Source organism: Peromyscus californicus, unplaced genomic scaffold (genome assembly GCF_007827085.1).
Source record: "Peromyscus californicus insignis strain IS unplaced genomic scaffold, ASM782708v3 Scaffold_4__1_contigs__length_199733344, whole genome shotgun sequence".
Classification (NCBI taxonomy): Eukaryota; Metazoa; Chordata; class Mammalia; order Rodentia; family Cricetidae; genus Peromyscus; species Peromyscus californicus.
In genome coordinates this window covers 75,627,919-75,655,845 of record NW_026294562.1, presented here as the reverse complement: position 1 = coordinate 75,655,845, position 27,927 = coordinate 75,627,919, and the positions used below count along the sequence as shown (strand labels likewise).

General features: G+C 51.9%; 2 protein-coding genes across 3 annotated transcripts in view; both read left to right on the top strand.

The window, feature by feature from the left end:
- The window catches only part of Ctf1 (cardiotrophin 1), a 31,149-nt gene extending 25,868 nt beyond the window's left edge, over window positions 1–5,281 (top strand). Inside the window, exons 5-6 of the transcript XR_008222898.1 lie at window positions 3,022–3,160; window positions 3,493–5,281. The gene's annotated coding sequence lies outside the window, so the exon portion shown is untranslated. The remainder of the gene's footprint in view (window positions 1–3,021; window positions 3,161–3,492) is intronic.
- Fbxl19 (F-box and leucine rich repeat protein 19) lies at window positions 5,170–27,696 on the top strand. Of its 2 annotated transcripts, none has more exons than XM_052760963.1 (11): window positions 5,170–5,493; window positions 6,627–6,827; window positions 8,783–8,926; window positions 9,053–9,139; window positions 9,218–9,436; window positions 9,938–9,970; window positions 11,086–11,597; window positions 20,838–21,001; window positions 21,093–21,254; window positions 26,195–26,413; window positions 26,522–27,696. In XM_052760963.1, exons 2-11 carry the CDS (start codon window positions 6,651–6,653, stop codon window positions 26,698–26,700), a joined length of 1,896 nt encoding a protein of 631 aa, XP_052616923.1. In that variant the 5' UTR covers window positions 5,170–5,493; window positions 6,627–6,650; the 3' UTR covers window positions 26,701–27,696. The 2 variants fall into 2 exon arrangements, with proteins under 2 accessions (XP_052616923.1, XP_052616922.1); XM_052760962.1 differs by having other exon boundaries at window positions 9,938–10,099.
- Window positions 27,697–27,927: the final 231 nt, after the last annotated feature.

The window sequence follows — 27,927 nt, the reverse complement described above, 5'->3', positions numbered from 1 at the left end:
TAAAACATTTCTTTGTGGATTCGCTCTTTCAAGTCCTTTTTTTTCTTCTTCTTAGAGACAGGGTTTCTCTGTGTAGCCCTAGCTGTTCTGGAAATTGTTCTGTAGACCAGGCTGGCCTTCAACTCAGAGATCTACCTGCCTTTGCCTCCTGAGTGCTAGAATTAAAAGCCTGCGCTGTTGTAGAATATTATTTTAAGATGTGCTACATTTGTTTATGCTGTGGAGCATTTGTTTATGCTGTGGAGCATTTGTTTAATGCTGCAAAAATGTGTTGCATTCTTTTTTGTTTGTTTGTTTGTTTTTTGAAACAGGGTTTCTCTGTGTAGTTTTGGTGCCTGTCCTGGATCTCACTCTGTAGACCAGGCTGGCCTCCAACTCACAGAGATCCGCCTGGCTCTGGCTCCCGAGTGCTGGGATTAAAGGTGTGCACCACCGCCATCCAGCATGTTGCATTTGTTTAATTCTGTGAAGCTGTGTTACTTTGTCTAAAACACTTGATTGGTTTAATAAAGAGCTGAAAGGCCAATAGCTAGGCAGGAGAGAGGGATAGGCGGGGCTGCCAGGCAGAGAGAATAAATAAATAGGAGAAGAAAAAGAGGGATAGAGGAAGCAAGAGAGATCAAGAAGTGAGGAAAAAAGGGGTCAGTCACACAGCTAGCCATGGGGTAAGAGTAAAAGTAAGGCCGGGTGGTGGTGGCGGTGGCGGTGGTGGTGGCGGCGGCGGCGGCGGTGGTGGCGCACGCCTTTAATGCCAGCACTCGGGAGGCAGAGGCAGGCGGATCTCTGTGAGTTCGAGGCCAGCCTGGGCTACCAAGTGAGTCCCAGGAAAGGCACAAAGCTACACAGAGAAACCCTGTCTCGAAAAACCAAAAACAACAACAACAACAACAACAAAAACAGTAAAAGTAAGATTACAGACCTAAGAAAAGGAAAACGCCCAGAAGCAAAAAGTAGATGGGATAATTTAAGGAAAGCTGGCAAGAAACAAGCCAAGCTAAGGCCAGGCATTTATAAGTAATAATAAGTCTCTATATGGTTTATTTGAGAGCTGGATGGTGGCCCCCCCCAAAAGTGTAAAGAGTAAAAACAACCAACAATAAGGTTTGCCTTTCTTTGTGATCCTGAGCTTATTTCTAACATTGAGGAGCCCAGCTTCTTCCATCTATAAAATGGGATTCTAAGCCAGGTGGTAGCGCATGCCTTAAATCTCAGCTCTATGGAGGCAGAAGCAGATGGATCTCTGTGAGTTTGAGGCCAGCCTAGTCTATAGAGCGAGTTCCAAAGCTACAGAGAAACCCTGTCTTGAAAAACCAAGGAAAAAAAAAAAAGAAGGGATTCTAACTTAAGTTTTTTTTTTTTTTTTTGGTTTTTCGAGACAGGGTTTCTCTGTGTAACTTTGCACCTGTCCTGGAACTCACTTGGTAGCCCAGGCTGGCCTCCAACTCGCAGAGATCCGCCTGGCTCTGCCTCCCGAGTGCTGGGATTAAAGGCGTGCGCCACCACCGCCCGGCAAGTTTTTTTTTTTTTAAACAGGGTTTTCTCTGTTTAGTCCTTGCTGGTTTTGTTTGTTTTAAGACAGAGTCTTGGGGCTGGAGAGATGGCTCAGAGGTTAAGAGCACTGACTGCTCTTCCAGAGGTCCTGAGTTCAATTCCCAGCAACCACATGGTGGCTCACAACCATCTGTAATGAGATCTGGTGCCCTCTTCTGGCCTGCAGTCATACATGCTGTATACATAATAAATGAATAAATCTTTAAAAAAAAAAAAAGACAGAGTCTTATGCTGCTTAGGATGGCCTTGAACTTCTGATCCTCCTCCTTCTATTTCCCAAGTGCTGGAATTACAGGTTTAAGCCCCACTCCCCACATTGTTCATTTGTTTTTGAGACAAATGTCTTCCCATGTAGCATGGGTTGGCTTTGAATCCTCCTATTTCAGTCTCCCAAATACTGGGATAACAGGTTTCCACTACCACACCCATAAGAGTTGGTTTTTTTTTTTTTTTTTTTTTGAGACAGGGTTTCTCTGTGTAACTTTGTGCCTTTTCTGGAACTCACTCTGTAGCCCAGGCTGGCCTCCAACTCACAGAGATCCACAGGCCTCTGCCTCCCAAGTGCTGGGATTAAAGGCATTCCACCTCCCGGCTCATAAGAGTTCTTATAGGGTTTTTTTTTTTTCTCGTTTTTTTTTCGAGACAGGGTTTCTCTGTGTAGTCCTGGCTGTCCTGGAACTCACTCTGTAGGCTAGGTTGGACTCATACTCAGAAATCTGCCTGCCTCTGCCTCCCAAGTTCTGGGATTAAAGACATGAGCCACCAGACTCAACTCTTCCAGGATTCTTAGGAGGATCAAGTGAGAAGCTGAAAGCATTTGGTAGTATTTGAGGTAGGACTGAGATGTAGCTCGTAGTAAAGCTGGGTGGAGATGTGGGATGGGTGAAAAGTGCAACTTTGGTCCATGTGTGGACAGTGCTAGAAAAAGGCCAGAAAGCAGTCCTTGCCGGCTGACGTAAAAGCAGAGTGGATTTAAAATGGACAGACACATCCCTGGGAAACATGACTGATGTGTGAGCTTCAAGGCGCCTCTATTTACCTTAAGGCTAGTAGTCCTAGCAAACTGTGACTTCACACAGTTTTTGGTCTGAGTTAACTTCCCAGGCAGAAAAGCCACACCCACCAAGTCTCCAGCAGGGCTGGAGACTCAGAGAAGACAAGGAAGCAGTGGGACTGCTTGGGGTAGGAGTCAGCGGGTTTTCCAGGGCTCAGGAGGAAGGATCAAAACGGCATAAAGCAGGCCATTGGCAGCTGAGAGTTTAGAGGAACCCTCCAAAGCTGAAAAGACAAGGCACGAGCCTTCACAGCACACACATGCTACAAGTTCGGGTTGAGGAAATTTGGTCAGTGTGCTCGGCCTCTGTTAAAAGGAGAGATGGCGCCCCCTGGGAACTGTGCTGGGTAGAGATGGTTGGAAGAGGGGTGGGAGTTAAGATGGGGGTAATCTACTTGTCAGTTTTCTTCTCACAGAAACTCACTGTCCGGCATGATGGATTCCTGGGCTTCCAAAACGATGGGGCTGGAGGGGACCTCGAAAAAATAACTGCCGTCACATGCCCCGTACCAGAACTGGTTACTTTCTTGAACACTTAACGCTAACTGCTGGGAGGTGAGTATTATCACCCCCCCTTTTCGGGTAAGAAACTGAGGTTTGATGACTTCCTAAGGCAGGAAGGAGATTTTGTATATTTCAAAGTCTTCTTCCTTTGGTCTGCCTGACGTGTAAGGTATCGATTTGCTAAGGTTTGGGGAAGGAGCATCGTGTATTATGTGCCCAGGCTTTCTAAGGGACAAGAGCGTGACCACGCCTCCCTTGTCGCGACAATGTTGGTTATGGTTGCTTTCTTTTAAAACATGAAATCGTCACTATCCGAGAAAGCGGACATCCTATACTCCCTGATCACCCCGATGTTTCTCTCTCACCCGCACTGATTCCCACAGGTGACATCCGTTCTCCACTGGAGAATGAAAGCCTGAGACTACATTTCCCTGCAAGCCCTTTAGAAAAGAAGGCCAGGAGGAAATAGACTTTCCGTTTCCGTTCGCTTGCAATTTGGCGTGTTCGCGGTGATACATATTTCAACACTAGCATCCTTTCTCTGTACAGCTAAAGAAGACACTACATACCCCAGAAGGTACTGGCACCGAGGGCAAGCGACTAGGTTGCCATCTCGACAGCAGTCCTTTCCTACTTATCCTCAGAGAATAGTCTTAGCCGTTGGACTACAAATCCCATAGCATCGTCTGCTCTTTCACCCGCCATCTTGGCGGTAGTCCCCGCCCCTCTCACTTCCATTGTCTCCACAGAAGATAAAAGAGGGGAGCGGGGAAGACTACAATTCCCGGCCGGCTCTGCACCACTGAGTGCGGGATTTTGATAGTTCAGGCGGGCGAGGCGCTCCAAGTGCTAGAATGAAGCGACCAGGCAAGGTTAGGTAGCCTGCCATCTTTATGGTAGTCTCTTTATGCTCCTGGTTCTGGCATTCTTAAGGAACACAGGAAAGCTAGAAAACTACTATTCCCATCCCACTTCATAAGCTCGACTTATTAGGTATACGCCCCTCGTTCGCCATCTTGCTTGTAGTCCTCGTTCCTTTTCACCTTTCCATTGTTCCTGACGAGTAGAAATGGCAGCGGGAAGGCAGCAGATGGACTGCGACTCCCGTCAGGTACCACACACGCGGAGGGTTGTGGACCAGAGGGCGTGTGAGTGCCTGGAAAGGAGGTCGGGTCGGGGGAAAAGGCCATCTTGTTTGTAGTCATCGTTCCCGCTCCTTCTCTATGTCCTGCTACGGGGAATCTCGGGTCAACTGGACTATAATTCCCGCCATGCTCGGCTCCCAGCGTGGCATGCTTTTCGCCATCTTATTTGTAGTGCCGGCTGGCCCCAGCATCCCATTTTTCCCACGCTAGCGCCAGAATTTGCAGGACTACATCTCCCGTCGTGCTTTGCACGCGCTCGTCCTGGAAAGTAGAGGTGGTGGAAGAAGGAGGGAGAAGGGGGCGGGGTTCCTCTGGGAGAAGGAGGGAGTAAAAAGGAGGAGGAGGTGGGAAGGAGGGAGGGGAGAGGGAGGAGAGGAGGAAGGAGGAAGGAGCTGAGGAGGGATGAGAGCGGCGACCAGGGCCCGGGGCCGAAGCAGCGCGAGGCTAGGGGTCTAGGGGTGCTGAGACACCCCAACTGCCCCCACCCCCTTCCTGCCTCTGCCCCATCCTTTCCTTACACCCTCCCATTTTAGGAGAGGATTTATTCAAATTTTATTTAAATCCCCATATCTGGAGGGTCGCGCGTTTGAAGGGGGGAGGGCGGGGGCGCGCGCGCAAGCTGGGGGGGGCGGGGCCGGAGCAGCTTCCTTCACCCCCCTCTGCGCGCCCTGTCTCTGTAGGTCAGGGGGCCGCAGTACAGGGGCGGGCCCAGGGGAGGGGGGCAGGTTGCAGTGACCCCCCCCTCCCCGGGAACCGGCGGTGGGCGGGGTTTGAACCCCGGAAACGGTGGGGGGCCCCCGGGTCTGTCCCTGGACCCCTGGGCAGTTGGAGCTGGGAAGGGGCCAGTTAAGGGTCGGGGGCTTTGGGGAGAGGTGGGGGTGGGGAGCTGAGACTCGTACCCGGGACTGAGTGGGGCCCGGGCAGAAGCTGAGCACCCTGCGCCCGAGGAGCCCCCGTTGGCCTGGGGGGGCTGAGGGACTGAGCCCCCCAGAGCAGGACCTCCCCCTGGAAGGGCCGCGCCGCAGCCCGTGGGAGGGCCTCGCCCCCGGCGCTCCCCATCTCCACTCGCTGCTGTCCCGGCCTCCGCCGGAGGGAGGGGCCGAGCGCCCTCGGGGGGCCGTGGACCCCGGCGTTCTGAGCGTTCCGCGCCCCGCGCCGCCCGGCCCCCCCGCCGCCGATGGCCGCCGACCCGCCGGGAGCTGCCGAGAAGGGAGAGATGGCTCCCGGGACACGTGTGAGGTGGGTTCATGCGGCTCCTCCTCACCCCCAGACCTGGGCAGCTCCCACTCCCATTCATCCTCAGCCTGGCCTCTCCCTGCCTTCCCCGCCCCCAGCCTCACCCTCCCTCTGCTCCAAACTCTTCTCCGACCTTCTTTCCTCTAACCTCCCAACCCTAGGGAACTGGCCTTCCTTCCCCGACCCTGCTGCCCCTTGCAGACCTCCCCCTCCATCCCCCGCCTCCAGTCGCCGCCCTCTAGGCCCCTCCCCTGGAGTGCTGGAGGGCCCCATACCCTGTGGATGGTCTGGAAGTCCTTGGAAAGGGAGAAGCCAGGGGGCGGCAGGTCTAAGACCGGCTGGGGAGAGACCCCTCCAGGCTTGCAGAGTCCATGTGGGATTTGAGAGGATCTGGTTTCCATGGGCAGGAGAGCCCCAGGGATTCCAGACAATTAGGGATGAAAAGCAGCCTGGTAAGATGTGGGGTAGTGGGGGGAGATCTAAAACCGAGCCCATCTTGAATTTTGTTGAGATGTTAGGCTGGCTTGTAGAAGAATCCCAGGGAACCCGGGAGATTACCCAGGCTGCCTGAGGGATCCTGTTGGATCTCTTGGAGCAGACGACTTCTGTGTGGGCTGAGAAGGGGCACTTAAGCATCTCAGGGGTGTCAGCCCTGGGAAATTGAGAGCACAGTGGGTCATTAGAAATGGAGTGTGGATCTCGTTAGAGTATCCAGATTTGAAAGGTTTGAATGACTAGTACCCATGAGAAAGAGAAAGGAGAGAGGGAGGAAGACCCTGCAGTCGGAGGCAAATCTGTGAGCATGGGATGTTGGGGTAACAGGTATGAGTTGGGAGCTCCCTGAGGTAATGCTGCAGACTTGAAGCCCTTTCCAGGAACCTTGGCTTGGGATGTTAGAGGAGGGGCTCCAGTGTCCCTCCTTCCAGGGGTTGGGAATAATAAGCAGGAGGGAATGTTAGAGGAGGGAGGTCTTGGAGAGGGAGTGGCCCTCTACGCAGGACACACTGGAGGGCTGACCTTCTTGTCTCGAGGGTAGAAATAGCTCTGCCCCACCAGAGGTCCGAGAGCTTGCGGCCAGGATTCTCGGAGGCCAGCTTTCAGCAGGCCTCTCTGACCTTACCTCCATCTGCCCACAGCCCTCGGCGTTGCTGACGCCCCCAATGTCGTCGAGCAGCCGGGGGCCGGGGGCCGGAGCGCGCCGACGCCGAACCCGCTGCCGCCGCTGCCGGGCCTGTGTGCGAACTGAGTGCGGGGACTGCCACTTCTGCCGAGACATGAAGAAGTTTGGGGGGCCCGGGCGCATGAAGCAGTCGTGCCTGCTCCGGCAGTGCACTGCGGTGAGTCTTGCCCCGCCATGGCGGGTACCTTGGAACCCCAGGCATATTTCCCCAGAGCACCCTTAGTAGTCCTGGCCTGAGCACTCTCTGGGTGTCTAATGGCTGCCTCCCGGAATGTCCGGCTCGGAGGTGAGTCTTGCCCCGCCATGGCGGGTACCTTGGAACCCCAGGTGTATTTCCCCAGAGCACCCTTAGAAGTACTGGCCTGAGCACTCTCTGGGTGTGTAATGGCTGCCTCCCGGAATGTCCGGCTCGGCGGTGAGTCTTGCCCCGCCATGGCGGGTACCTTGGAACCCTAGGCGTACTTCCACAGAGCACCATTACATTAGTAGTCCTGGCCTGAGCACTCTCTGGGTGTCTAATGGCTACCTCCTGAAAGTCTGGTGCACGCAGTGAGTCTTGCCCGCCATGGCGGGTACCTTGGAACCCCAGGCGTACTTCCACAGAGCACCATTACATTAGTAGTCCTGGCCTGAGCACTCTCTGGGTGTCTAATGGCTGCTTCCCGGAAAGTCCGGTGCACGTGGTGAGTCTTGTCCCCCATGCGGGTACCTTGGAACCCTCAGCACCATTAATGTTAGTAGTACTGGCCTGAGCACTCTCTGGGTGTCTAATGGCTGCCTTCCGGAATGTCCGGTGCACATGGTGTGTCTTGTCCCCCATGCGGGTACATTGGAATCCTCAACACCATTAATGTTAGTAGTACTGGCCTGAGCGCTCTCGGGGTGTCTAGTGGCTGCTTCCCGGAATGTCCCTTAGAGGTGCTGTTTGTTCATTCACTTCCTGTCTTCCTTCACTGATTTGTTTAAATGTCTGATTTTGTCTTTGTCACAAAATGGGGTGGGGGGCGCACACACAGAAGAATCTCCCGCAGGTTTGTAGAGAGCTCAGCACCAGCTGTATGCCCCGGCCCGAGTGTGTGTGTAAGAAGAACCCATCTCTACAATGGAGAATAGCTCTTGCCTTTGTCTGGCCTCTTTCACACATCTTTGGGTATCTTGAACTTGAGGCCCGGACCCCCTTCTTGTAACCTTGAGCAAATCACTGAACTTCAAGAACCTTCTCTGTGAAATGTTTCCTTTGCTGAGTTTCAGAGATTAGACGGGAGTATGCTATGAATGCCCCTTTGAAAGGCCCAGCACACAGTAGTTATCGGGGAAACGTGGTTTCTTCCATGCCTCCCTCATCCTTTGAGCAGCCCTGGACACCAGAATGGCCATTCCCCAGTAGCCACAAGGAAGCGGCTTTATCCTGCACACAGATCACTGCCTCCTCCTCGTCCTCCAGCCACTCATTCCTGCTTGCACTTCACCCTCATGGCCTTTTCTTCCTTTGTCCCCAACCCCTTGCCTTACTTTCTGATCCTGCTCCTTGATCTAGATCCATGGCCTTCAGCATCCCAGATACGATTCAGTGTTACCATTGTCCTCCCTAAAGTCACATTGTCTGGAGACTGCTGCCTTTTCCCCTTAAGACTAAGCAGCTGTGACTTTACATATTCCCAGGATCTTTCCCTAACTGGTCTTCAGTTCCCTAACTGTGGGCTTCAGGTTCACTCTTTGGACTGCCCACTGAACAACCTTAGAATTACCCCAGCTGCTCTTCGGTCTTACCCATTCTGAGCATTGCCACTTGCCTGTCCTCTCTTTACACTCGAAGCCAATCATAATTTCAGGAGCACACGAGCCTTGTGTGACAATCCATTAATGACCGTAGCTGTGTCTCCAACCCCCACATGCTTTGTCTTGTTCTTGACAATGGTCCTGCAAAGGAAAGACCCCTCACCCCATTTTAAAGATGCAAAAAATCAGTTGCTGAAGGGCATCCTGGCAAAAGGACCAAATTAAGGATTTGGCCTGTGGGATCTCAACCTACCTCATCCTACAGCTCACACTGAAGAAAGTCTACTCTGTAGCTTGGTTTTGGGGTCTCTGATGCCTCCTCTTTCCCAACAGCCCGTGCTCCCACACACAGCTGTATGCCTCTTGTGTGGGGAGGCAGGGAAGGAGGATACAGTGGAGGGAGAGGAAGAGAAATTTGGTTTGAGCCTCATGGAGTGTACAATTTGCAACGAGATCGTCCACCCTGGCTGCCTGAAGGTGATAACTCTGGGGACCCTGCAGTCTCGGGTGGGCTAGACTATCAGGGAGCAAGAAAGTAGGCCAGTATATTCTGGGCATATACTGGCACCTTCTTCTGTTCATTCTCTGGTTTCTTGCCTATAGATGGGAAAGGCTGAGGGTGTTATCAATTCCGAGATTCCCAACTGCTGGGAGTGCCCCCGATGTACCCAGGAAGGGCGGACAAGCAAGGTAAGGCAGGGCCGGGATAGGGGCAGGGCTGGGGATCGCGAGCTAGCTGGGGCCTCATCCCCAGCTTACACTTTCCAGGATGCAGGTGAGGGTGCAGGGCGCCGTAGGGCTGACAATGGTGAGGAAGGCGCTAACCTAGGGGGTGGATGGAAGCTGACAGAGGAGCCGCCACCGCCACCACCCCTGCCCAGAAGAAAGGGACCCTTACCTGCTGGCCCTCCCCCTGATGATGTGCCTGGGCCCCCCAAACGGAAGGAGAGGGAGGCGGGGAATGAGCCCCCCACCCCAAGGAAAAAGGTGAGCGGAAGGGTGAGGCTGGTCTAGCCCATGGGATTCTGGGAGCTGTAGTCTTAGCTGGTGGGTGCGTTGGTTCTGGAGCCAGGTCCTGCTTGACCTGGGGAGCGGAGGTAATGTGGGTTCCCCGAGAGGTGTTTGGGAGTTGTATCCGGGCTGTGGATGGAGCATGCTCACTGAAGAAGAAATACAAGTGTGAGGTAACTGGTACAGGCCAGGAATCTGAGAGACCTGGAGAATTAGGGAGGAGCTACAGAGCATGCTCAAACTACTACAGAGGCGGAGGGAAGGGCTCAAAAGAGCCTGAGGGGGAAGAAAGGAGCTGAGGAGCATGCTCAGTAAGCCAACACACTGATTACAAGGTTAGCTGGCTGAACAGTCTTCCTGGGATGGGGGCTTCTGGGATTTGTGGTCCAAGAAGAGGACTTGGACCTTAGTTTGGTAGTCAGTAAGGGCCTCTAATGGGGTCTCTCTCCTTCCCCGTATCTCCTTCTTGCCCTGTAGGTGAAAGGAGGCCGAGAGAGGCACCTGAAGAAGGTGGGTGGAGACGCCTGCCTCCTCCGAGGAGCGGACCCGGGCAGCCCCGGCCTTCTGCCCCCCAGGGTTCTGAATCCGAGCCAGGCCTTCTCATCCTGCCACCCTGGGCTCCCTCCCGAGAGCTGGGAGGTGTGCCGGGGACCTCCCCCTCCATCCTTCCTTGCCCCACCCTCTGTGTGGAGACTAAGATCTGCCCCCTTCCTGCTCACTTTGTCTTACCCTAACCCCACATGGCCCCTGAGGACTCCTGGAAAGAGTTGGGTGGGATAACAGACTGGGTCCTGGTTGTAGGAACCCCTGATTTCCAGCGGCCACTGGGCTGTCGTCTGGCCGTTTTTCTAAGCCAAAGTGTAAAGAACTGAATTGAAATTTCTGCCAGATCACTGATTGTTTATGTGGTCTTGGCAGTTTGTTAGCTGCTGTGGGCTGACAAGTGGGTTATCTAAATTGTGAGAGGAAAACAGCCACTTACCTTACCTCTTCTTTCGTCCCACAGCACTAGATAAATCCAAATATAAGTAATAGGACCCAGAGAAGTTAAAAGATAGGCTCAAGATCCCATGGCAAAGCTAGAATTCTGATATGCCTCTGCATTGGCAATCTAAACACGGCCCTGCCTGACTGTCCAAATCCTCCACCAAATACCAGTTTGTAACCTTGGACAAGTCCCTTAGTCTTTTTGAGGCTCCCTCAGTATCTAAAAGGAGTACCTAAGTTGTCTCTATATTAGGTCACTATGAGGACCTGAGTCAGAGCAAGGATACTCTATACCAAGACAGACAAATTATTGCTGTTTCCACATTGGGGACTTGTCTAGTCTAGCTGTTCCATGTTGTAGATGGTGAGCAAGACTTTGCACGTCCCAGAATTGAAGACAAGGCAGCACTCCACACAAGGTCTCTGGGAGGTTCATGAGCCATTGACTGATCCACCAGGCTGTCTGGACTTTGAATCCACACTGTAGATAAGGAAACTGAAGTCCAGAGATGGACTGTGGGGAATTAGGAACTCAGGACTGTGGCTGCTGGGCTCTTTATCCTCTGGTGACCCCTTCTGGGTGAGTGGTTGGGAGAGTTTTTCTAGGCCCTTGTACAGCCTCACCTGTCTCTCTGCAGAAACCAAAGCCACCTATGGCCTCTGCTGAGGGACCAGCAGTGCCATCCCCATCACCACAGAGGGAGAAATTGGAGCGTTTTAAGCGTATGTGCCAGCTGCTGGAGCGGGTGCCTGATACCTCCTCTTCCTCCTCGGACTCAGACTCTGACTCAGACTCATCTGGCACTTCGCTTAGCGAGGATGAAGCTCCTGGGGAGGCCCGCAATGGGCGGCGGCCAGCCCGCGGCAGCTCTGGCGAGAAGGAGAACCGTGGGGGGCGGCGGGCTATACGCCCTGGCAGTGGGGGACCACTGCTCAGCTGGCCTCTGGGTCCTGCCCCCCCCCCACGGCCTCCACAGTTGGAGCGGCACGTGGTACGGCCCCCTCCTCGAAGCCCCGAGCCTGACACTCTGCCTTTGGCTGCTGGATCCGACCACCCCCTGCCTCGGGCTGCCTGGCTTCGTGTCTTCCAGCACCTCGGACCCCGAGAGCTGTGTGTCTGCATGCGAGTCTGCCGGACTTGGAGCCGCTGGTGAGTGGCCAGACAGGCCTGAGTTCTGTTGCTGCCATGGTTCTGGCTTGGTGGGTGACCTATAATAGGTCTCTGCTTCTCTCTGAATCTTGGCCTTCCTTGGTGTGTCTGTTGTAATGTGATCTTTCATGGTTACTCCAAGCTCACTTAACCCTCCCAGTGGCTCTGAAGAAGAGACAGTAGAATCAGGAGTTTGAATCTGAACCCTGTGGCTCCCACTGTTTCCTTTTGGTTTGTATGTATGTTGTTAGTATATGCCAAGCAGAGTGTCAAGTGGTGTCCACGGCTCTCACGTTTTGAGGGCCATCTTCTGAGAACAATCTAATTTGAGCCCAGCTTTACTAAGGTAGCCCTTGCCCTCTAAAGCGGCCGTCCTTGGCCCCCTCCCCCTCCCCCTCCCCAGGGTCATCCTCCAAAGCCTGTCCTTCCCTCTGATCCTCTCCCAACAAGCTTCCTCCTCCCGCATGCTCCCACAGCGTGCTGTTCCCCTAATGGAGCACAAAGAGGCCTTTGGCATGTGGACAAGCTTTCATTCTTTTTATTTTCGTGTTCCCATCAGTTTCTGGGGTTGGGGACACATAGTGTGTATCGATTTTTATCTTCATATCCCCAGCATAGTACAAAGGCTGTAATAGATTGATGTTCAAGAAATGTTTTACTGAGTAAATACAAGCTTTTTCCCAGGACTCAGAGCTGTCAGGGCTTCAACAATGTTGCATCTCCTGCCCTCAGGAGGCTGAGGCAGGAGGAGCCTGAGGCAGGAGGAGCCTGAGTTGGAGGCCAGTCTTGGCTACATTAATGATACTTTGAATTTAAAATTAAAAAAAAAAAAAGGAGGGGTGGTTATGTTTGTAAAAGCAGCAGCACCAGGAGGGTTGAGGCACACTTGAAGCTTAAGTTAGGGGCTACATGAAACTCCCGCCCTCTTCCTTTGGGACAGGATCTGGAGAGCTAGTACTTTGCCTTGGGGCTTCCGTAGAGCCAGGGAGGCTGGTATGCGGGAGCCGGAGGCCAATGGCTCTGCTAGACTGCTTGCTCCAGTGAGTTCATGCCCTTCGGCTAGTTTTGTAACTTCCTCATGCCTGCCTGCCTTACTTACTTTCTTTCTTTTTTTACCCTCCCTCCTTCTTTCCCAGTACAGGGATTGAGCCCAGGGACTGGTGCATAGAACAGTTCTCCACCACTGAAGTATACCCTGGGCCGTCCTCTTTTTGTTTTTGAGACAGGCTCTCGAAGCTGCATAGGCTAGTCTTGTGATCCTTTTACTCTAAGTAGCTAGAATTACAGGTCTGCACCACCAGGCCTGGTCTCGTTTTCTTCATTTCTTCATAGAAAACCAGGATAGCTAGGTGACGGTAGCACACGCCTTTGATCCCAGCATTCAGGAGGCAGAGGCAGGCAGATCTCTCTGAGTTTGAGGCCAGCCTGGTCTACAGAGTGAGTTCCAGGACAGCCAGGGCTGTTACACAGAGAAACCCTGTCTCAGTCTCCCTCCTCCCCCTCAACAAAAAACAACAGCGCTTTGGAATATTTCATAGACTGCAGCATAGATGCAGTCACAGAAATTGCTGAGGGTAACCACACCATCTGGGATGTAGTCACTGGGGAGATGTCTGTCCAAGCCTTTTAGGCTAGCTCTATGCTTGACACATGGGATCCATGAAGAGACCTGTAGCTGGAAGTGGACAAAAGGAGAGAGGCCAGCGAGTGAATAATGTTTCCCAGCTTGGGCCCTGCTTTAGCCAGAGGTGATGGCCTCTCTTCTCACGTGGACTCTGAGATGTATATTAATGTAGTTGGAGCTTAGCTCCTAAGAAGGATTAGCTCTAAGATGCCCTTGCACTTCAGGATACCAAAATTCAAACAACACAGTGTTTGTATATAATCTGCTCAATCTCTACATGACTTTTAATATCTAATACAATGCGAAGAATATAGAAATAGTTACTATACTGTATTGTTCAGGGAATAACAAAACATGTCTCCTTCAGTACATAAGCAATTTTTGTTAAGAATGTTTCCCACCCGTGGGTGGTTGACTCCTTAGATGCGGAACCTCAGATACAGAAGCCAAGTCCTATTTACCTTGTGGGATTTAATGAGGCAGTTCCTGCAGAGCACTCAGCAAAGAGCCTGAGGGTACTGAGCCCTCAGGAAATGGTGCCTTCAGGTGAGAAGAACCAGCCAGGACTGAGCAGAGGCCTGTGGGGACCACAGTGGAGGACATGTCAGGAAGCAGGAGCAGTAGGGAGGGCTACAGAGAGACTTTGGGAAAGAGGAGAGGAGACCGAGGCTCGCTGCCTTTCAGAACCCTCCTGCCTCAGTCTTGCACCAACATGCCTGACTCAAGACCTTAAGTGAGAAGGGGAATGGAACCCGGGCTTCGGGGTGCAGCTCTGTAATGCCACTGCGTGGAAGAGTGAGGCAGAAAGATTGCAACTTCCAGGCTCGCCTTGGTAATTTTTATTAGACACTTCTCAAGATAAAAAGACTGGGAGAGCTGAGTGTGGTGGTGCACACCTTCAATCCCAGTTCTTGGGAGGCAGAGGCAGGTGGATCTCTGTAAGTTGAGGCGAGCCTGGTTTACAGAGCTAGTTCCAGGACAGCCTACATTAACAAAAAAAGAAAAAGGAAAGGGTGGGGGCTGGGGAGATAGTTCAGTCAGTAAAGTATTTGTTGTGAAGACCAAAGTTCCATCTCCAGAACCCATGTAAAAGGCCAACAGGAGACAGAATTCCTGGGCTTGCTGGCCAGCCAGCCTAACCTGATCGACAAGCTCTGGTCTGGTTAGAGACCCTGTTTCCAAAAAACAAGGGGGGAGGGGGAGCAGTTAGAGAGATGGTTCATCAGTTAAGAGCGTGCACTGCTCTTGCAGAGGACAGGTGTTGGAAATGTGACTTAATGCTAGAGCAGTTGCTTATCATGGTCCTAGGTTCAAGCCTTTGTACTGCAGAGGAACGGCGTGGTGGACTTGCTGGCTCACTGGTTGTGAAGATTGTCTTGTGAATGTCAGCTAAATGTGACTCGGGAGATAGTGATGTTCTTGAAGCTTGGGGTCACAGAGAAGGAACAGATAGTTTCAGTGCAGAGAGAACTCAGATTTGATCTCTTTGGTCTGAAAAGCTTGTGAACCAGTCAGATACCACTCCTGAGAAAGTAAGGTCTGATGCTGACTTGAAAGTTTTCATCCTGTAGGTAGCAGATTTGATAAAGCAGTGGTTCTCAACCTTCTGATGCTGTGACCCTAAATATCTGTGTTTTCTGATGGTCTTGGGGTCATTCTGCTCCCCAAAGGGGTCTTGCCCCACAGGTTGAGAGCTGTTGGGATAGAGAGCAGAGATGGAATATGAGTATGAGCTGGAGAAAGCAACCCAAGAATTTGGGAGATGAAGGTGGGTCCTACAGAAAGAGGGTCTGAGGAAGGAAGGAGTGATGAGCAGTGGTGGGTGTTGATGGAAGGTCACAGGAGAGCAGTGACCAAAGGTGACAATTGGCTTTGCTATCAGAAGGCTAGTGGTGGAGTGCTTGCCTAATATGCAGAAGATCTGGGTTCCATCTCCAGCCATACACACATACAAAACCTTGCCATTCTTGGCTGTGCTTAGAGGGAGAGCCAAAGCTAGAGTCAGACATCTACTCCAGTTCAGGGGCTTGGGCTGGTGATCTGCTGTACCCCTGGTGTCTGAGAAGGCATCCAGCATTCACTAACTATGAAGGCAACAGAGTGAATGAACATGAATGAAGAAATGGGGTGTGGAAAGAAGTAGAAGAGGGTGTAGCTGGAGAGCATTGTAAGTGGGAGAGCAGGCAGTTGCAGGCTTTCCTGTCTGGTGGCTTTGATTATTTAGAACTGGGAGGCAAAGGGCGGGCAGGGGGTTGTGGAGGAGGTGTTGATGTACTAGGTAGACATTGCAGTTTTCAAGGACGTGGGCAGAGAAGGAAGTAAGGAAGGACTGGCATGTGGTCAAGGCTAGCTGGTGGGAAACTGGAGGACAGTGGTGGTTTAGGAATCCCAGAAGGCTCTTAGAAGGAAGAACTAGCTGTGGCCTGTGTCCATAGTGGTGCAGAGCTTGCAGAGAGCACTTAGTGCTGGCCCAGCTCTGTCCCCAGGGGCTTCTGCAAGATGAGGTTTGGAACTGCAGTGGGAGACAGGAGGATATGGGCTAAGCTGGACTCAAATAGGCAGCCTATTCAAGAATCCTCAGCCGGGCAGTGGTGGCAGACGCCTTTAATCCCAGCTCTTGGGAGGCAGAGGCAGGCAGAGCTCTATGAGTTCGAAGCCAGCCTGGTCTACAAAGTGAGTTCCAGGACAGCCAGGACTACACAGAGAAATCTGTCTTGATGTGGGGGCGGAAAAAGGAAAGAACTCTTGTGTGCCTTGTCTTTGAAGTGCCACTTTTCTTAGTGGCACCTCCTCAGCTTGAAAGACATCAATGGCTCCCTGTCCCTCAGCCAGTCTGCAGTCCCAGTGGACATTGCTGCACCCCAGTGAACCCTCCTGGGCTGTCCCTTTGTTGCTGTAACAAGTCTTTGAAGTCAGAACTCTCACCCCATTTTATGGCTTGGGAAATAGAGGCCCAGAGAGGTCTCCCCAAGTGTGGAGGTGGAAGAACTAGGGTTAGAGCACCCCAGCTTGTGCACTTCCCTTCTGGTCCTGTGCCTGTGACAGTATACGGCTTGGCTTCCTTGGGAACCTCGTAGGATTCAGGATTCAGGCTCCATCCACTTAATACCTATGGGTCCTCGAACAGGGTTTTGTTTTTGTTTTTCATTCTAATTTATATATGTGCGTGTGCTTGTGTGAGTTTATGTGCACCACAGGCATGCATAAGCGTGTTGGAGGCCCTGGAACCAGAGCTTCAGGCAGTTGTGAGCTGCCATGTGGCCTCCAAGAACCAAACCCGGGTCCCCTTGCAAGAGCAGTAAGTGCTCTTTACTGCTAAGCCCTCTCTCTGGCTCTTGAGACACTTTTTAACCTCTCTGGGCTTTATTTTTCTTAGCTGAACAAAGCACCTGATAAGCATCTCCCAGGGATGGTGTGGACTTAAGTGCTTAGTGCAAAGAGCAGAACTCAGTCCCCGGTAACTCAACACACGCCATCTGTCCTGTGGTCATCAACACCATTCTGTTAAGGTGACTTGGCCTCATTCTTGCCACCTGAGTTTTCCAGAGCTGCCATGTTGTCCTGCTCCTGGGTGTAGACAGACTCTGCCCTTGTCCACCTCCCCCTTTCTGTTATCTTTACAGGACGTTCCCTTCTCCCGGGCTCGGGGTTGAGGAGCCATGTCCTCAGCATCTTGGTCTTCCCCAGTGGTTTCTTTGTTCCTCATGCCCAGAGGGAGCTGGGTCCTCCTGTCCGTCGGCCCTCCACAGTTGCTGGCCACCACACTGAGGTTTAACCCCGCTGTCCTGACACTGACTGCCGTGGGATGAGTGGGCTCCAGCCAAGAGATGATCAGAGAGACTTCCTGAATGTGAACGTGTAGAGTTGAGCCGTGAAGGGCCTGGGGGAGTTAGCCTTCCTGGCAACAAAGAATGTGCCAGATTATGTTGGCACTAGATAGCGTTGCATGCCTATATAGGCAGGCAGATAGGTATTCTGACCCAGCTTTTGTGGAATATGGTACAGAACCACAGTTGGGAACCTGTGGGTACCTTCAAATTAGGATTTTCTTTCCAAGTGTGGTCAATCCAGGAGGCCTTCAAGGAAAGGGGCTAGGACTCAAGGGTGGCCAGAGAAGGCTTTGGATGTAGCAGGAGGTCAGAGTAGCAAGGGAAGAAGCTGGCCAGACAGATGGATCTGGCTCTGTGTTTTTTCTTCTTAGAACTGGAGAGGTGGGGCCGGGCGATGGTGGCGCACGTCTTTAATCCCAGCACTTGGGAGGCAGAGGCAGGCAGATCTCTGTGAGTTCGAGGCCAGCCTGGTCTACAGAGGGAGTTCCAGGAAAGGCGCAAAGCTACACAGAGAAACCCTGTCTCGAAAAAACCAAAAAAAAAAAAAAAAAAAGAATTGGAGAGGTGTTTATGGGTTGAGTGGAGAAGGAGAGACTGGAACCGCAGAAAGAAGGGAAGAGGATTTGGTTGCCCTTGAAGCTGACTTGCGTAGCCTAACCTTGGCTGAAATGCATTCCAGCTGTGGAGTGGTGGCAAGGTTTCTGTTTCTGTTTTTGTTGTTTGGGTTTTGTTTGTTGGTGTTTCTCTCTTCTCTCTCTCTCTCTCTCTCTCTCTCTCTCTCTCTCTCTCTCTCTGTCTCTCTCAGCAGGGTCTTAAACTTGTGACATTCCTCTTCTTGGCCTCCCATGTGCTGGGATTGCAGGGGTACACTTCCACACCTAGTTTGTTGGTGTTTTGAGCCAAGCTCTGGCTCCACTGCCCAATGTGACCTCAAACTCCTTTGCCCAGTGATGCTCCTGCCTCAGCCTCCTGAGGAACTAAGGCTGCCAGCATGTGCTTTGTGCCCAGTCACTTGACAGTCAGTCTGTAAGTGACAGTCAGTCTGTGAGTGACAGTCAGTCTGTGAGTGACAGTCAGTCTGTGGGTGACAGTCAGTCTGTGGGTGACAGTCAGTCTGTGAGTGACAGTCAGTCTGTGAGTGACAGTCAGTCTGTGAGTGACAGTCAGTCTGTGAGTGACAGTCAGTCTGTGGGTGACAGTCAGTCTGTGGGTGACAGTCAGTCAAAACCAAGTCTGTTGGTTTCACAAGGAAGTCTGTTGGGAGCCACTGCATCTTTAACCCCTTTTTTCCTTTCTTTTCTTTTTTTTTTTTTTTTTTTTTTTTTTTTTGGTTTTTTGAGACAGGGTTTCTCTATGTGGTTTTGGTGCCTTTCCTGGATCTCACTCTGTAGCCCAGGCTGGCCTCGAACTCACAGAGATCCGCCTGCCTCTGCCTTCCGAGTGCTGGGATTAAAGGTGTGTCCCACCACTGCCCGGCTTTAACCTCTTTCTAATCCATATTACCTGCTTAACTGGCTGTAGTTTTTAGGTAGACTACAGCCGTGGCAACTCCTGACTGGAGTGTAATAGTTTTCATTGTATTTATTTAAATTTCAATTTTTTTTTTTTTTTTTTTTTGGTTTTTCAAGACAGGGTTTCTCTGTGTAGCTTTGCGCCTTTCCTGGAACTCACTTCGTAGTCCAGGCTGGCCTCGAACTCACAGAGATCCACCTGCCACCTGCCTCTGCCTCCCGAGTGCTGGGACTAAAGGCGTGCGCCACCACCGCCCGGCCAAATTTCATTTCTTAACTGGCTTTTTCATTATAGTTATCTGTTCCTCTGTGTGTGTGTGTGTGTGTGTGTGTGTGTGTGTGTGTGTGTGTGTGTGTCTCTGTCTCTGTCTGTCGAGGGGCTGAGGGTGGGGTGGGGTGAGGTGTCATCCTGGGAATCAAACTGTCACCAGGCCTGGGCTGGCACCTGTTCCCGCTGAGCCTTTCAGCCACAGTGTCCCACTGTGCAGTGTGGACTGGCCTTTAAACTTTGTCTTATTTGGGAGGAGGTGTGGTTTAAGAAGATACCTGGATCCGGGCTCTCTCCACCTTCACGTGGGTTCTGGGGATAGCGCTCAGGCAGGGGTCGTCAGGCTTGTATGGCCAGCATTTTACTGACCAAGCATCTGTAGCCCTTGTTTGTTTTAAGTTACACATTTCTGGGAACCTCTGTTATCTGCTGCTCATTTTTTTGTGTTTTGTTTCTTTAAGATAGAGGCTCTCATGTGGCTGAGGCCAGCCTTGAACCTCTCACGTGCTAGAATTGCAGGCCTGTGTGCTACTACTCCCAGACAGCACTGGCTTTAAGTGCAGCTGGACACTGATTTAAAGGTGAACTCAGGCCAAATGTGGTGGCGCACACCTGCAATCCTCGTTGAGGTAGGGACAATACCTCAAGGGCTTCCTTTTTTTTTTTTCCTGAGACTGGGTTTTTCTGTATAGTCCTGGCTGTCCTGGATCTTGCTCTGTAGACCAGGCTGGCCTTGAATTCACAGAGATCCACCTGCCTGTGCCTCCTGAGTGCTGGGATTAAAGGCATGCACCGTCATGCCTGGCCCACCTCAAGTTCTAGAGTAGCCTAAATAGTGAGTTCCAAACCAGTTTGGACTACAAAGTGAGTTTCAAACTAGCCTGGGCTACAGTGTGAGGTCCTTTCTCAAACAAACCAAAAGAGATAAACCCATGTTATACAGAGAAATAGATAGATAGAAAGACAGATAGAAGACAGTAATTCCTCCTTCATCCTACGGCTTCCCAGGTCGCATCCCCAGTTTGCCCATCTAGTTCAGTGAGAATTTCCTGGCTTGCTTTTGAAAATTACTGAAGTACAAAACCTTCAGCGTACCCCAAGATGTCAGCAGTTTCTTTTCAGGAGAGCTGGTGGAGGCTAATTGATCAACTGTCTGGGAGCCCCCACTCACTGCTCGTCGGGCCAGTTGCAGCTTGGAATGCTGGAGTCAGACTTGGCTTCAGAGTCTGTGTGTTCGCATTTGTTCTCTGGAGCCTGGGACCCACCCGGCCGGCCTTCCATAAACACTTATGAATGAATGAGAAATGGTGAATGGACGGTTGGGGGAGTGTGCGTAGTGGAAGCCTGGCTTGATTCATTTATTCAGTCAACAAGTGTGCAGTAACTAACCTGTACTTTGCACCCGCCTTTAGTGTGTTGGGTGCTGGAGATCCACAGGTGATGAAGGCCAGATTTGTCCCTGTGGATCTTACATCCTAGTGGAGGAAACTCCATAATCAGACAGGAAGTGTCGGGGCTGTAAATCCAGAGTTGACTAGCCACATGTCAGAGTAACGCTGAAAAGTGCCTGTGCTCCCTGTCCTAACTTAGGGAGAGAGATCAAGAAGCCCAGAGGTAGAGTCTGGGGGCTGCTCAGATAGATCTCTTTGGCATTAATCACATCAGATGGTGTGTATGGTGTTTGTGTAGCTACCTGGCAAAGCACTTTATAAGTTGTAAGGTCCGTGAACTGTAATTACTTCATTTGATCCGACAGTGGCCTGCAGGCGGCCTGAATCATTATCTTCAGTTTATAACTGAAGTCTTCTGACTCAGGGAGAGGAATGGACTTGCCCAGGGTCTTGCTTCCCTTTAGCAGTGGGGTGAGGTCCTAACTCCAGTCCTTTCGGCTGGAGGACAGAAGATTCTTGCCATCTTTGGGACAGCAGAGAGCTGGGGTGAGTGTTGAGATTGTGGGTTCCTTGAGAGTTGGATCTGAGGACTCTGTCTCCCCCCTGTGGCTGGCAGGTGCTACGACAAGCGTCTGTGGCCTAGGATGGACCTAAGCAGGAGGAAGTCACTGACCCCACCTATGCTTAGCGGGGTTGTTCGCCGCCAGCCTCGTGCTCTGGACCTCAGCTGGACAGGTGTTTCCAAAAAACAGCTCATGTGGCTTCTGAACCGACTGCAAGGTAGGGCTGGCTGGTGGTGAGTCAGGAGAGGGTGACACAGAGGTGGGCGCCAGATGAAGTTCCAGCATCTGCTTCCTGACCTTGCTTTTAGGCCTGCAGGAGCTGGTGCTTTCCGGGTGCTCCTGGCTCTCCGTCTCTGCCCTGGGCTCAGCCCCACTGCCCGCACTGCGGCTCTTGGACCTCCGCTGGATTGAAGATGTCAAAGACTCCCAGCTTCGTGAGCTGCTGCTGCCTCCCCCCGACACTAAACCAGGTCTGACACCGGGGTCACCTGTGAAGGACGGTTGGGTGAAGTGGAGGTGGCTCCGAAGGCCCTTCTGAAGCGCCAGGCGTTGAAGTAGGGATGGAAGGAACTAGGAACTGGAACAGGAAGACCTGTTGTGGCCATTTTTCATTCACTCACTTTTCTACTGTGTGCTTAGAGCTAAGTCTTGAAAGGATAGTGTTCCTAGGAAGGGAAGGGAAGGCCTGGGGAGGAGTAATGGTGTTCAGACATCCTCTCTGGCCCCAAGTCTCTTCATACCAGAGCCAGGAAAGCCACCCGAAAGGGCACATCTGTTTGTCTCACCCCATGCCCTAACTCTCATTGTCTCTAGTACTATGAAGAAAGACCAATTTTTTTGTTTTCCATGCCTAGGGAACTCAGCCCCCATACATGTTAGGCCAGCCCTCTACCGCTGAGCTCATAGGGCTGGTTTTTGTTGTTTGTGGCGGGAAGTTTTCCTGTGCCCCACAGCTGCTCCGTCCCAAGTAAACACGCAGAGGCTTATATTAATTACAAACTAACTGTATGGCCTATAGCTCAGGCTTCTTGCTAGCAAGCTCTTTCATTTTAATCTATGTGTTGCCACATGGCCGTGGCGTTTCTGGTCTGCTGGCATCTTGTTGCTCCTTGGGCAGCAGGTTGGTGTCTCTTCTTCCCTCCTGTCTCTTTCCTCTATCTCTGCTTGGATTTCCTGCCCGCCCGCCTCTAAGCTGCCTTAGCAAATTAGGCCAAAGCAGCTTATGTATTAACCAATGGGAACAATATATATTCACAGTGTACAGGAAGACCTCCCACAGCAGTTGGTGTGGTTTTACACAGGGTCTCATTATATAGACCAGGCTGGCCTCAAACTCAAGAGGTCAGCTTGCCTCTGTCTCCCATGTGCCGGAATTAGTGTGAGCCACCACACTTGACCAGTTCTTAGTTTTTGTTTTTGAAACAGGTTTTGTTTTGTTTTTTGTTTTTTCGAGACAGGATTTCTCTGTGTGGCTTTGGAGCCTGTCCTGGAACGCACTCTGTAGACTAGGCTGGCCTCAAACTCACAGAAATCCGCCTGGGATCAAAGGTGTGCACCACCACCGCCCAGCTTGAGACAGGTTTTGTTCTGTAGCCTAGACCGGCCTGGAACCTGTGATGCTCTGCCTCCTGAGTACTGAGTTTATAGGTGTGGACCGCTCTCCTTGAATTAAACCACCGTTCTTCACTGTGGTGGCTGAAGGCTGCCTCAGCTGGCCTCCTGCTGCCTTCCTGTATTTTAGCTACCTTAGCCTTCTTGCCAAGTTCTCTCCAATTCTGGGGCCTCTTCCCATCTTCTTCACCTCTTATGCTGTACCATCCTCATCTGATTTAACAGCTGTCCTTTCTAAATTCATTGGAGAGCCGGGCGGTGGTGGCGCACGCCTTTAATCCCAGCACTCGGGAGACAGAGGCAGGTGGATCTCTGTGAGTTTGAGGCCAGCCTGGTCTACAGAGTGAGTTCCAGGAAAGGCGCAAAGCTACACAGAGAAACCCTGTCTCGAAAAACCAAAAAAAAAAACAAAAACAAAAAAACCCCAATATTCTAAATTCATTGGAGGAACAGACACCACACTTGTATTTTTTCCCTTGTACGTCTCTGGAGCCATTAATTCCTGGGGAAGAGGTTTCTGTGCACAAGTCCTTTTCTCTTGGCTCTCACCAAGTATGTCTGGCTCGAGCAGGGTAGGCTGGGCTCAGTGGAAGCCCAGCTCTTTCGTCTTTGTCCTCCTCCTTTTTCTGATGGTTCGTTTTCTTCCATTTCAGGAGCTGTGTCCGCTCTTAGATTATCTAATGTGCTCAGCTATCTCACTTCTGTGACATACACTAATGTCCCCTGCCCTTTTCCCCACAAGTTCTAAGTGACCTTTCCTCTGGTAGGCTTGGGCTGTGGCCACTCTGTAAATGTGCTGCTTCCCTAGGCTGTGAGCTGTGTGAAGGGGTGGAATCTGGGGCTTGAGAGCTGAATGCCCACAGAGGTAGTCACAGAAGCGATGTGTGGGTGCCAGCCTTAGGGGTGACACCAGCAGCCCTGCTGCTACCGTTCATTGTCAGAGTAAAGAAGTGTTGGTTCAAGAAAAACCTCTGATACAGATTTCTATATTGAAATGTCATTTTAAGGGCTGGAGAGATGGCTCAGTGTCTGCTCTTCCCCAGGACCTTTGAATCCTAGTACCCACATGATCGCTTCCAACCATCTGTAACTCAAGTCCCAGGGGATCCAGTACCTTTTTCTGACCTCCTCTGGCGCTGCACACATATAACATTACATGCAAGCAAAATATCCATACATTTAAAACATTTAGCTGAGCAGTGGTGGTGCATACCTTTAATCCCAGCAACTGGGAAGCAGAGACAGGCCAGCCTGGTCTACAGAGTGAGTTCCAGGACAGCCAGGGCTACACAGAGAAACCCTGTCTTGAAAATCTGAAACAACAACAACAAGATTCCCTTTTTGTATTGTTACTCATTCACTCACAAGTTTTAAGCGAGGCTGGGTGTGGTGGTTCACCTTGGAGTCCCAGCACTTCTGAGGCAGAAGCAGGGCTTCATATACATTTGAGGCCAGCTTGAGCTTAAGATTCTGTCTCAAAAATAAATTTTAAATAAGGAGTAAGTCTAACTGAAGCCTAGTAGTCCATTCCTGTGATTTGAGCTCCTCAGGAATTTGAGGCAGGAGTATCGGGAATTCAGGGCAAGCCTAGGCAACTTAGGGAGACTCGGTCTCAGAAAGTAAATGAGGACACAGCTGAGTGGCTGTTCACCTGGCATGCACAAGGCCCTAGGTTCAACACTTAGACGCCCTACCACTACCACACACACATACACATTCTTCAGTACTGTGCAGATGCCACAGAACATGTTTGGAAACTTGTCTTGTTAGTCTGTGACATCTGGTGATGTGTTTCTCAGAGCCGGGCTAGTGCCTGGTGGGTGATAGCATTGTGTTAAGTCTGATTCAGTCTCCAGGCCTAAGGGTGCTGACTTCATAAGCATGTGCTCTTAGACAGGTGACTTCAGTGTTCTCATCTGTGAACAGAGGTGATCAAAGTAGAGGCTTGGCTTCCCTCTTTAAATTTTTTTCATTTTTTTTTTTTTTTTTTCAGAGCTAAGGACTGAACCCAGGGCCTTGCGCTTGCTAGGCAAGTGCTCTACCACTGAGCTAAATCCTCAAACCCAATTTTTTTTCATTTTTATTGTTTAAAATCATATGTATATGTCTGTGTGTGGATATGTGCAGATGCCTTCAGAGCTGATATGGGTGCTAGGTCCTCTGGAAGCATGGTATGAGTGCCTAACCACTGAGCCATTTCTGTAGCCCCAAGGCTTGGCTTCTCTCTCTTTTTTTCTTTTTTCTTTTTTTCTTTTTGAGGCAGAGTTTCTTTGTGTAGCTATCCCTGGCTTCCTGGAACCAGATTCACAGAGATCTGCCTGCCTCTGCCTTCCATGCCCTGGGATTAAAGGCGTGTGCCACCATTGCCTGGCTAGGGCTTGACTTCTTCGAGTGTAGTTTCAGGCCCAGCAATGTTACCACAAGAGAATTTGGAAGAAAAGTACACCTGAGATCTTGGGCTTGCAGTTCTGGGGTGGGGCCAGCCGTCCACCATTCAGGGAACAAGCCAGTGGTGTGGAGTGGGAGGACACTGAACCCTTTCCCCTGGAGAGATGGGGAAGGAGGTCTCTGGGCTCTCCTTCTGCAGTGGCCAGCAGCTCGTGAGCATAGGTCATCTACCTCATCAGGGTTGTGGACAGAGCCATTTGTGAACTTAGCCCCAGTGTGTGGGGATGGAGTTAGGGTCAAAGCTGAAACAGAGATAGGAATCAGTGTTTCATCGGGAAGTCACCCTGCCCTTAGTTTTCTGTTGCTGTGCTAAAACATCCTGACCAAAGGAACTTGGGGAGGAAAGGATTAATTTCATCTTGCAGCTTGTAGTTCATTATGAAGTCAGGGTGGGAACTGAAGCAGAGACCACCAACGTACACTGCTGACTGGCTTGTTCTCCATGGCTTGCTCAGCTTGAATTTGTTACAGCACCCAGGTCTACTTGCCCCGTTGGTATTGCCCACAGTCAGCTGGGCCCTCCTCCGTCAATCATTTATAAGAACACGCCCCCACAGACTTGCCTGCATGCCAATCTGATGGAGGCCATTCTTACAGTCTCTCTTGGAAGAAGATTCTAGCTTGTATCAAGTTGACAAAAATGAAAACGAGAAAAACAACCAGCACATACCTCCAGAGGATTTCAAGTCGAGGAGAGATACTAGCCCTTTGGGGTTTGAGAATGGTTCCTTGATACCAGAAAGTAGATCAGGCACAGTAGCATTCAGGAGGTAGAGGCGGGAGAATTGCTGCTAATTTGAGGCCAACTAGGTCCATAGGGATTTACGGCCAGCCAGAGTTCCATAGCATGGGTGTGGGAGGGTGTCTGCGGTCAGACCTGGTTCTTGGTAGAGAAGGAGCGAGAGGGGTTCAAGCGAGACTCATAGTCATGGGGAGAGTGGAGGAGTGCTGTTTATGGGGTTATGGGGGAAAATACTGAGCATCCTGGTAGGGACAGAGCAGTCAACAAAAGTTCCTGCTATCTCGGAACTGACATTTTTATGTAGGGAGGAAAATGTATGCAGTGTGTCAGATACTGGGGGTGGGAGGTAGGGGAGGAATGGAGACCTGGAGCTCGCTCTCCTGGGAGGCTCCCTGAGGGGATAGGAGCAACGGTCAGATAAGATGACTCAGGGTGCTGTGGGTGTTTGGAAGAGCAAGTCATGTGGAGCAGCAGGGGAGGCTCTCTATGTTGGGAGCAGGTGTGGGGCAGATAATGACGAGCATGAGGGCCATGAGGGTGGTGGCAGAGCTCTGGGGTAGGGTCCAGGTAGGAGGGGCCTCGAGTGCTGAATCTGCTTTGTCTGTCCAGGGCAAACAGAGAGCCGCGGTCGTCTGCAGGGGGTGGCCGAGCTCCGCCTGGCAGGCCTGGAGCTCACTGATGCCTCTCTGAGGCTCCTACTGCGCCATGCTCCCCAGCTCAGTGCCCTGGACTTGAGTCACTGCGCCCATGTCGGGGACCCAAGTGTGCACCTCCTCACGGCTCCCACTTCCCCTCTCCGAGAGACACTGGTGCACCTCAATCTTGCTGGTAAGTGTGATCCTCGTCCGCCTTGCTTGCCTGGCGACGTGGGTTCCCTGTCGGTTGCCTACTGCCTACTCACCTATCTAGTCTCAGCTGGTACCGCCTCATCCCCAGGATGCCACCGCCTCACGGACCACTGCCTTCCACTGTTCCGCCGCTGCCCACGTCTTCGCCGCCTGGACCTGCGCTCCTGCCGCCAGCTCTCACCTGAAGCTTGTGCCCGGTTGGCAGCTGCTGGGCCGCCTGGCCCCTTTCGCTGCCCAGAAGAGAAACTACTTCTCAAGGACAGCTAGTTGGGTGCCTATGCTCCCTTCCCCCAGGACTCACCGAGAGCCCCTGGACCGCTCGCCTTCATTTCACGCCCTGTCGGGAGGCCGGGTTGTTTTTCTTCGTGACTTGGCACTCCTCTAAGTTTCATGACTTGGGATCCCTGCGCAGACACTTGAGCCAGCCTTCCCCTCCCTCCCACCTGCACTGATATCTCTGGGGGTCTTTGCGTCCCATCTCTCCCTTTCACCTGCTTCATTGTCCGTCTCCTCGGGGGAGTGGGTCAAGAGGTACCGGGGAGGTGCTGAGCCAAAGGGATGGTGGGAGGGCGGGGAAGGTGGAGTCAGGAAGAATGAGGGGATGGTGTCTTGCACAGGATACTGGGAGCCAGGGGCTGGGGAGGTGAAGGATGGGTGTGGGCGGGCAGAAAGCAGACCAACAAGGGTTCAGGGAACAAAGACCAGTTGGGTGGGATGGGGGGCCAAAAAGGGAAACAGGAGGAGCAATTGGGGATCCAGGTATCCTATCAGATAGGGGCTCTAGAAGCCAGGGAACGCCAGGACTGGGGGCTGGGAGAGGAGCTGATGTGGGGATAGTACCCTCGCTGTGGGGTCAGCCCTCTCCTGTGTTTCCACCCGTCCAGATTTCAGTTCTTTCCCGCACCAACTCCTTGAACGTCACTGAAAATGGCAGCTATTGCAAGGAGTAGTGGCCACGGGTCTACCTGTTCAGCTCGTGGCCCAGGGGAGTGCTGAGGGGTAGGCCAGACCCCTGCCTGGCTCTCTGTCCACACAATACTTGAACATTCATCTGTACTGAAGTGTTACTTGAACCGGGGGAACCTCGGACCTGGGGGAGTGTGATGTGAGGGGACCGGCTGACCAATACTGGGCTGGTGGGTGCCCGGTTTGGACTGTCCCACCCCCAGCTCTCCTGCTTTACTGTCTTGAACAGCTCCACCCCTCCGACCTGATTTCAGGGTGGGGGATGTCAGCTTAAAGATGGGCAAGATGGGACTTCTCTACTTTGGCTCTTCCCGTTCTTTCATCGTCATGGAAACTTGTGTCCCATTTGCCCAGGGAACTGCCACTCCTGGTTGCCGTGGAAATAGCAGCCAATGGACACCTCTGGAAAACAGTGAAGACTGGAAACGGTCCCTCTTAGTTGCTGTGGGAACTTAGTAACGGACTCTTGGCGCCTCCCCTCTCCCCACCCCTCCCCTTCTTCCAGTGTGGGGGGTGGGGTCTCAAGAG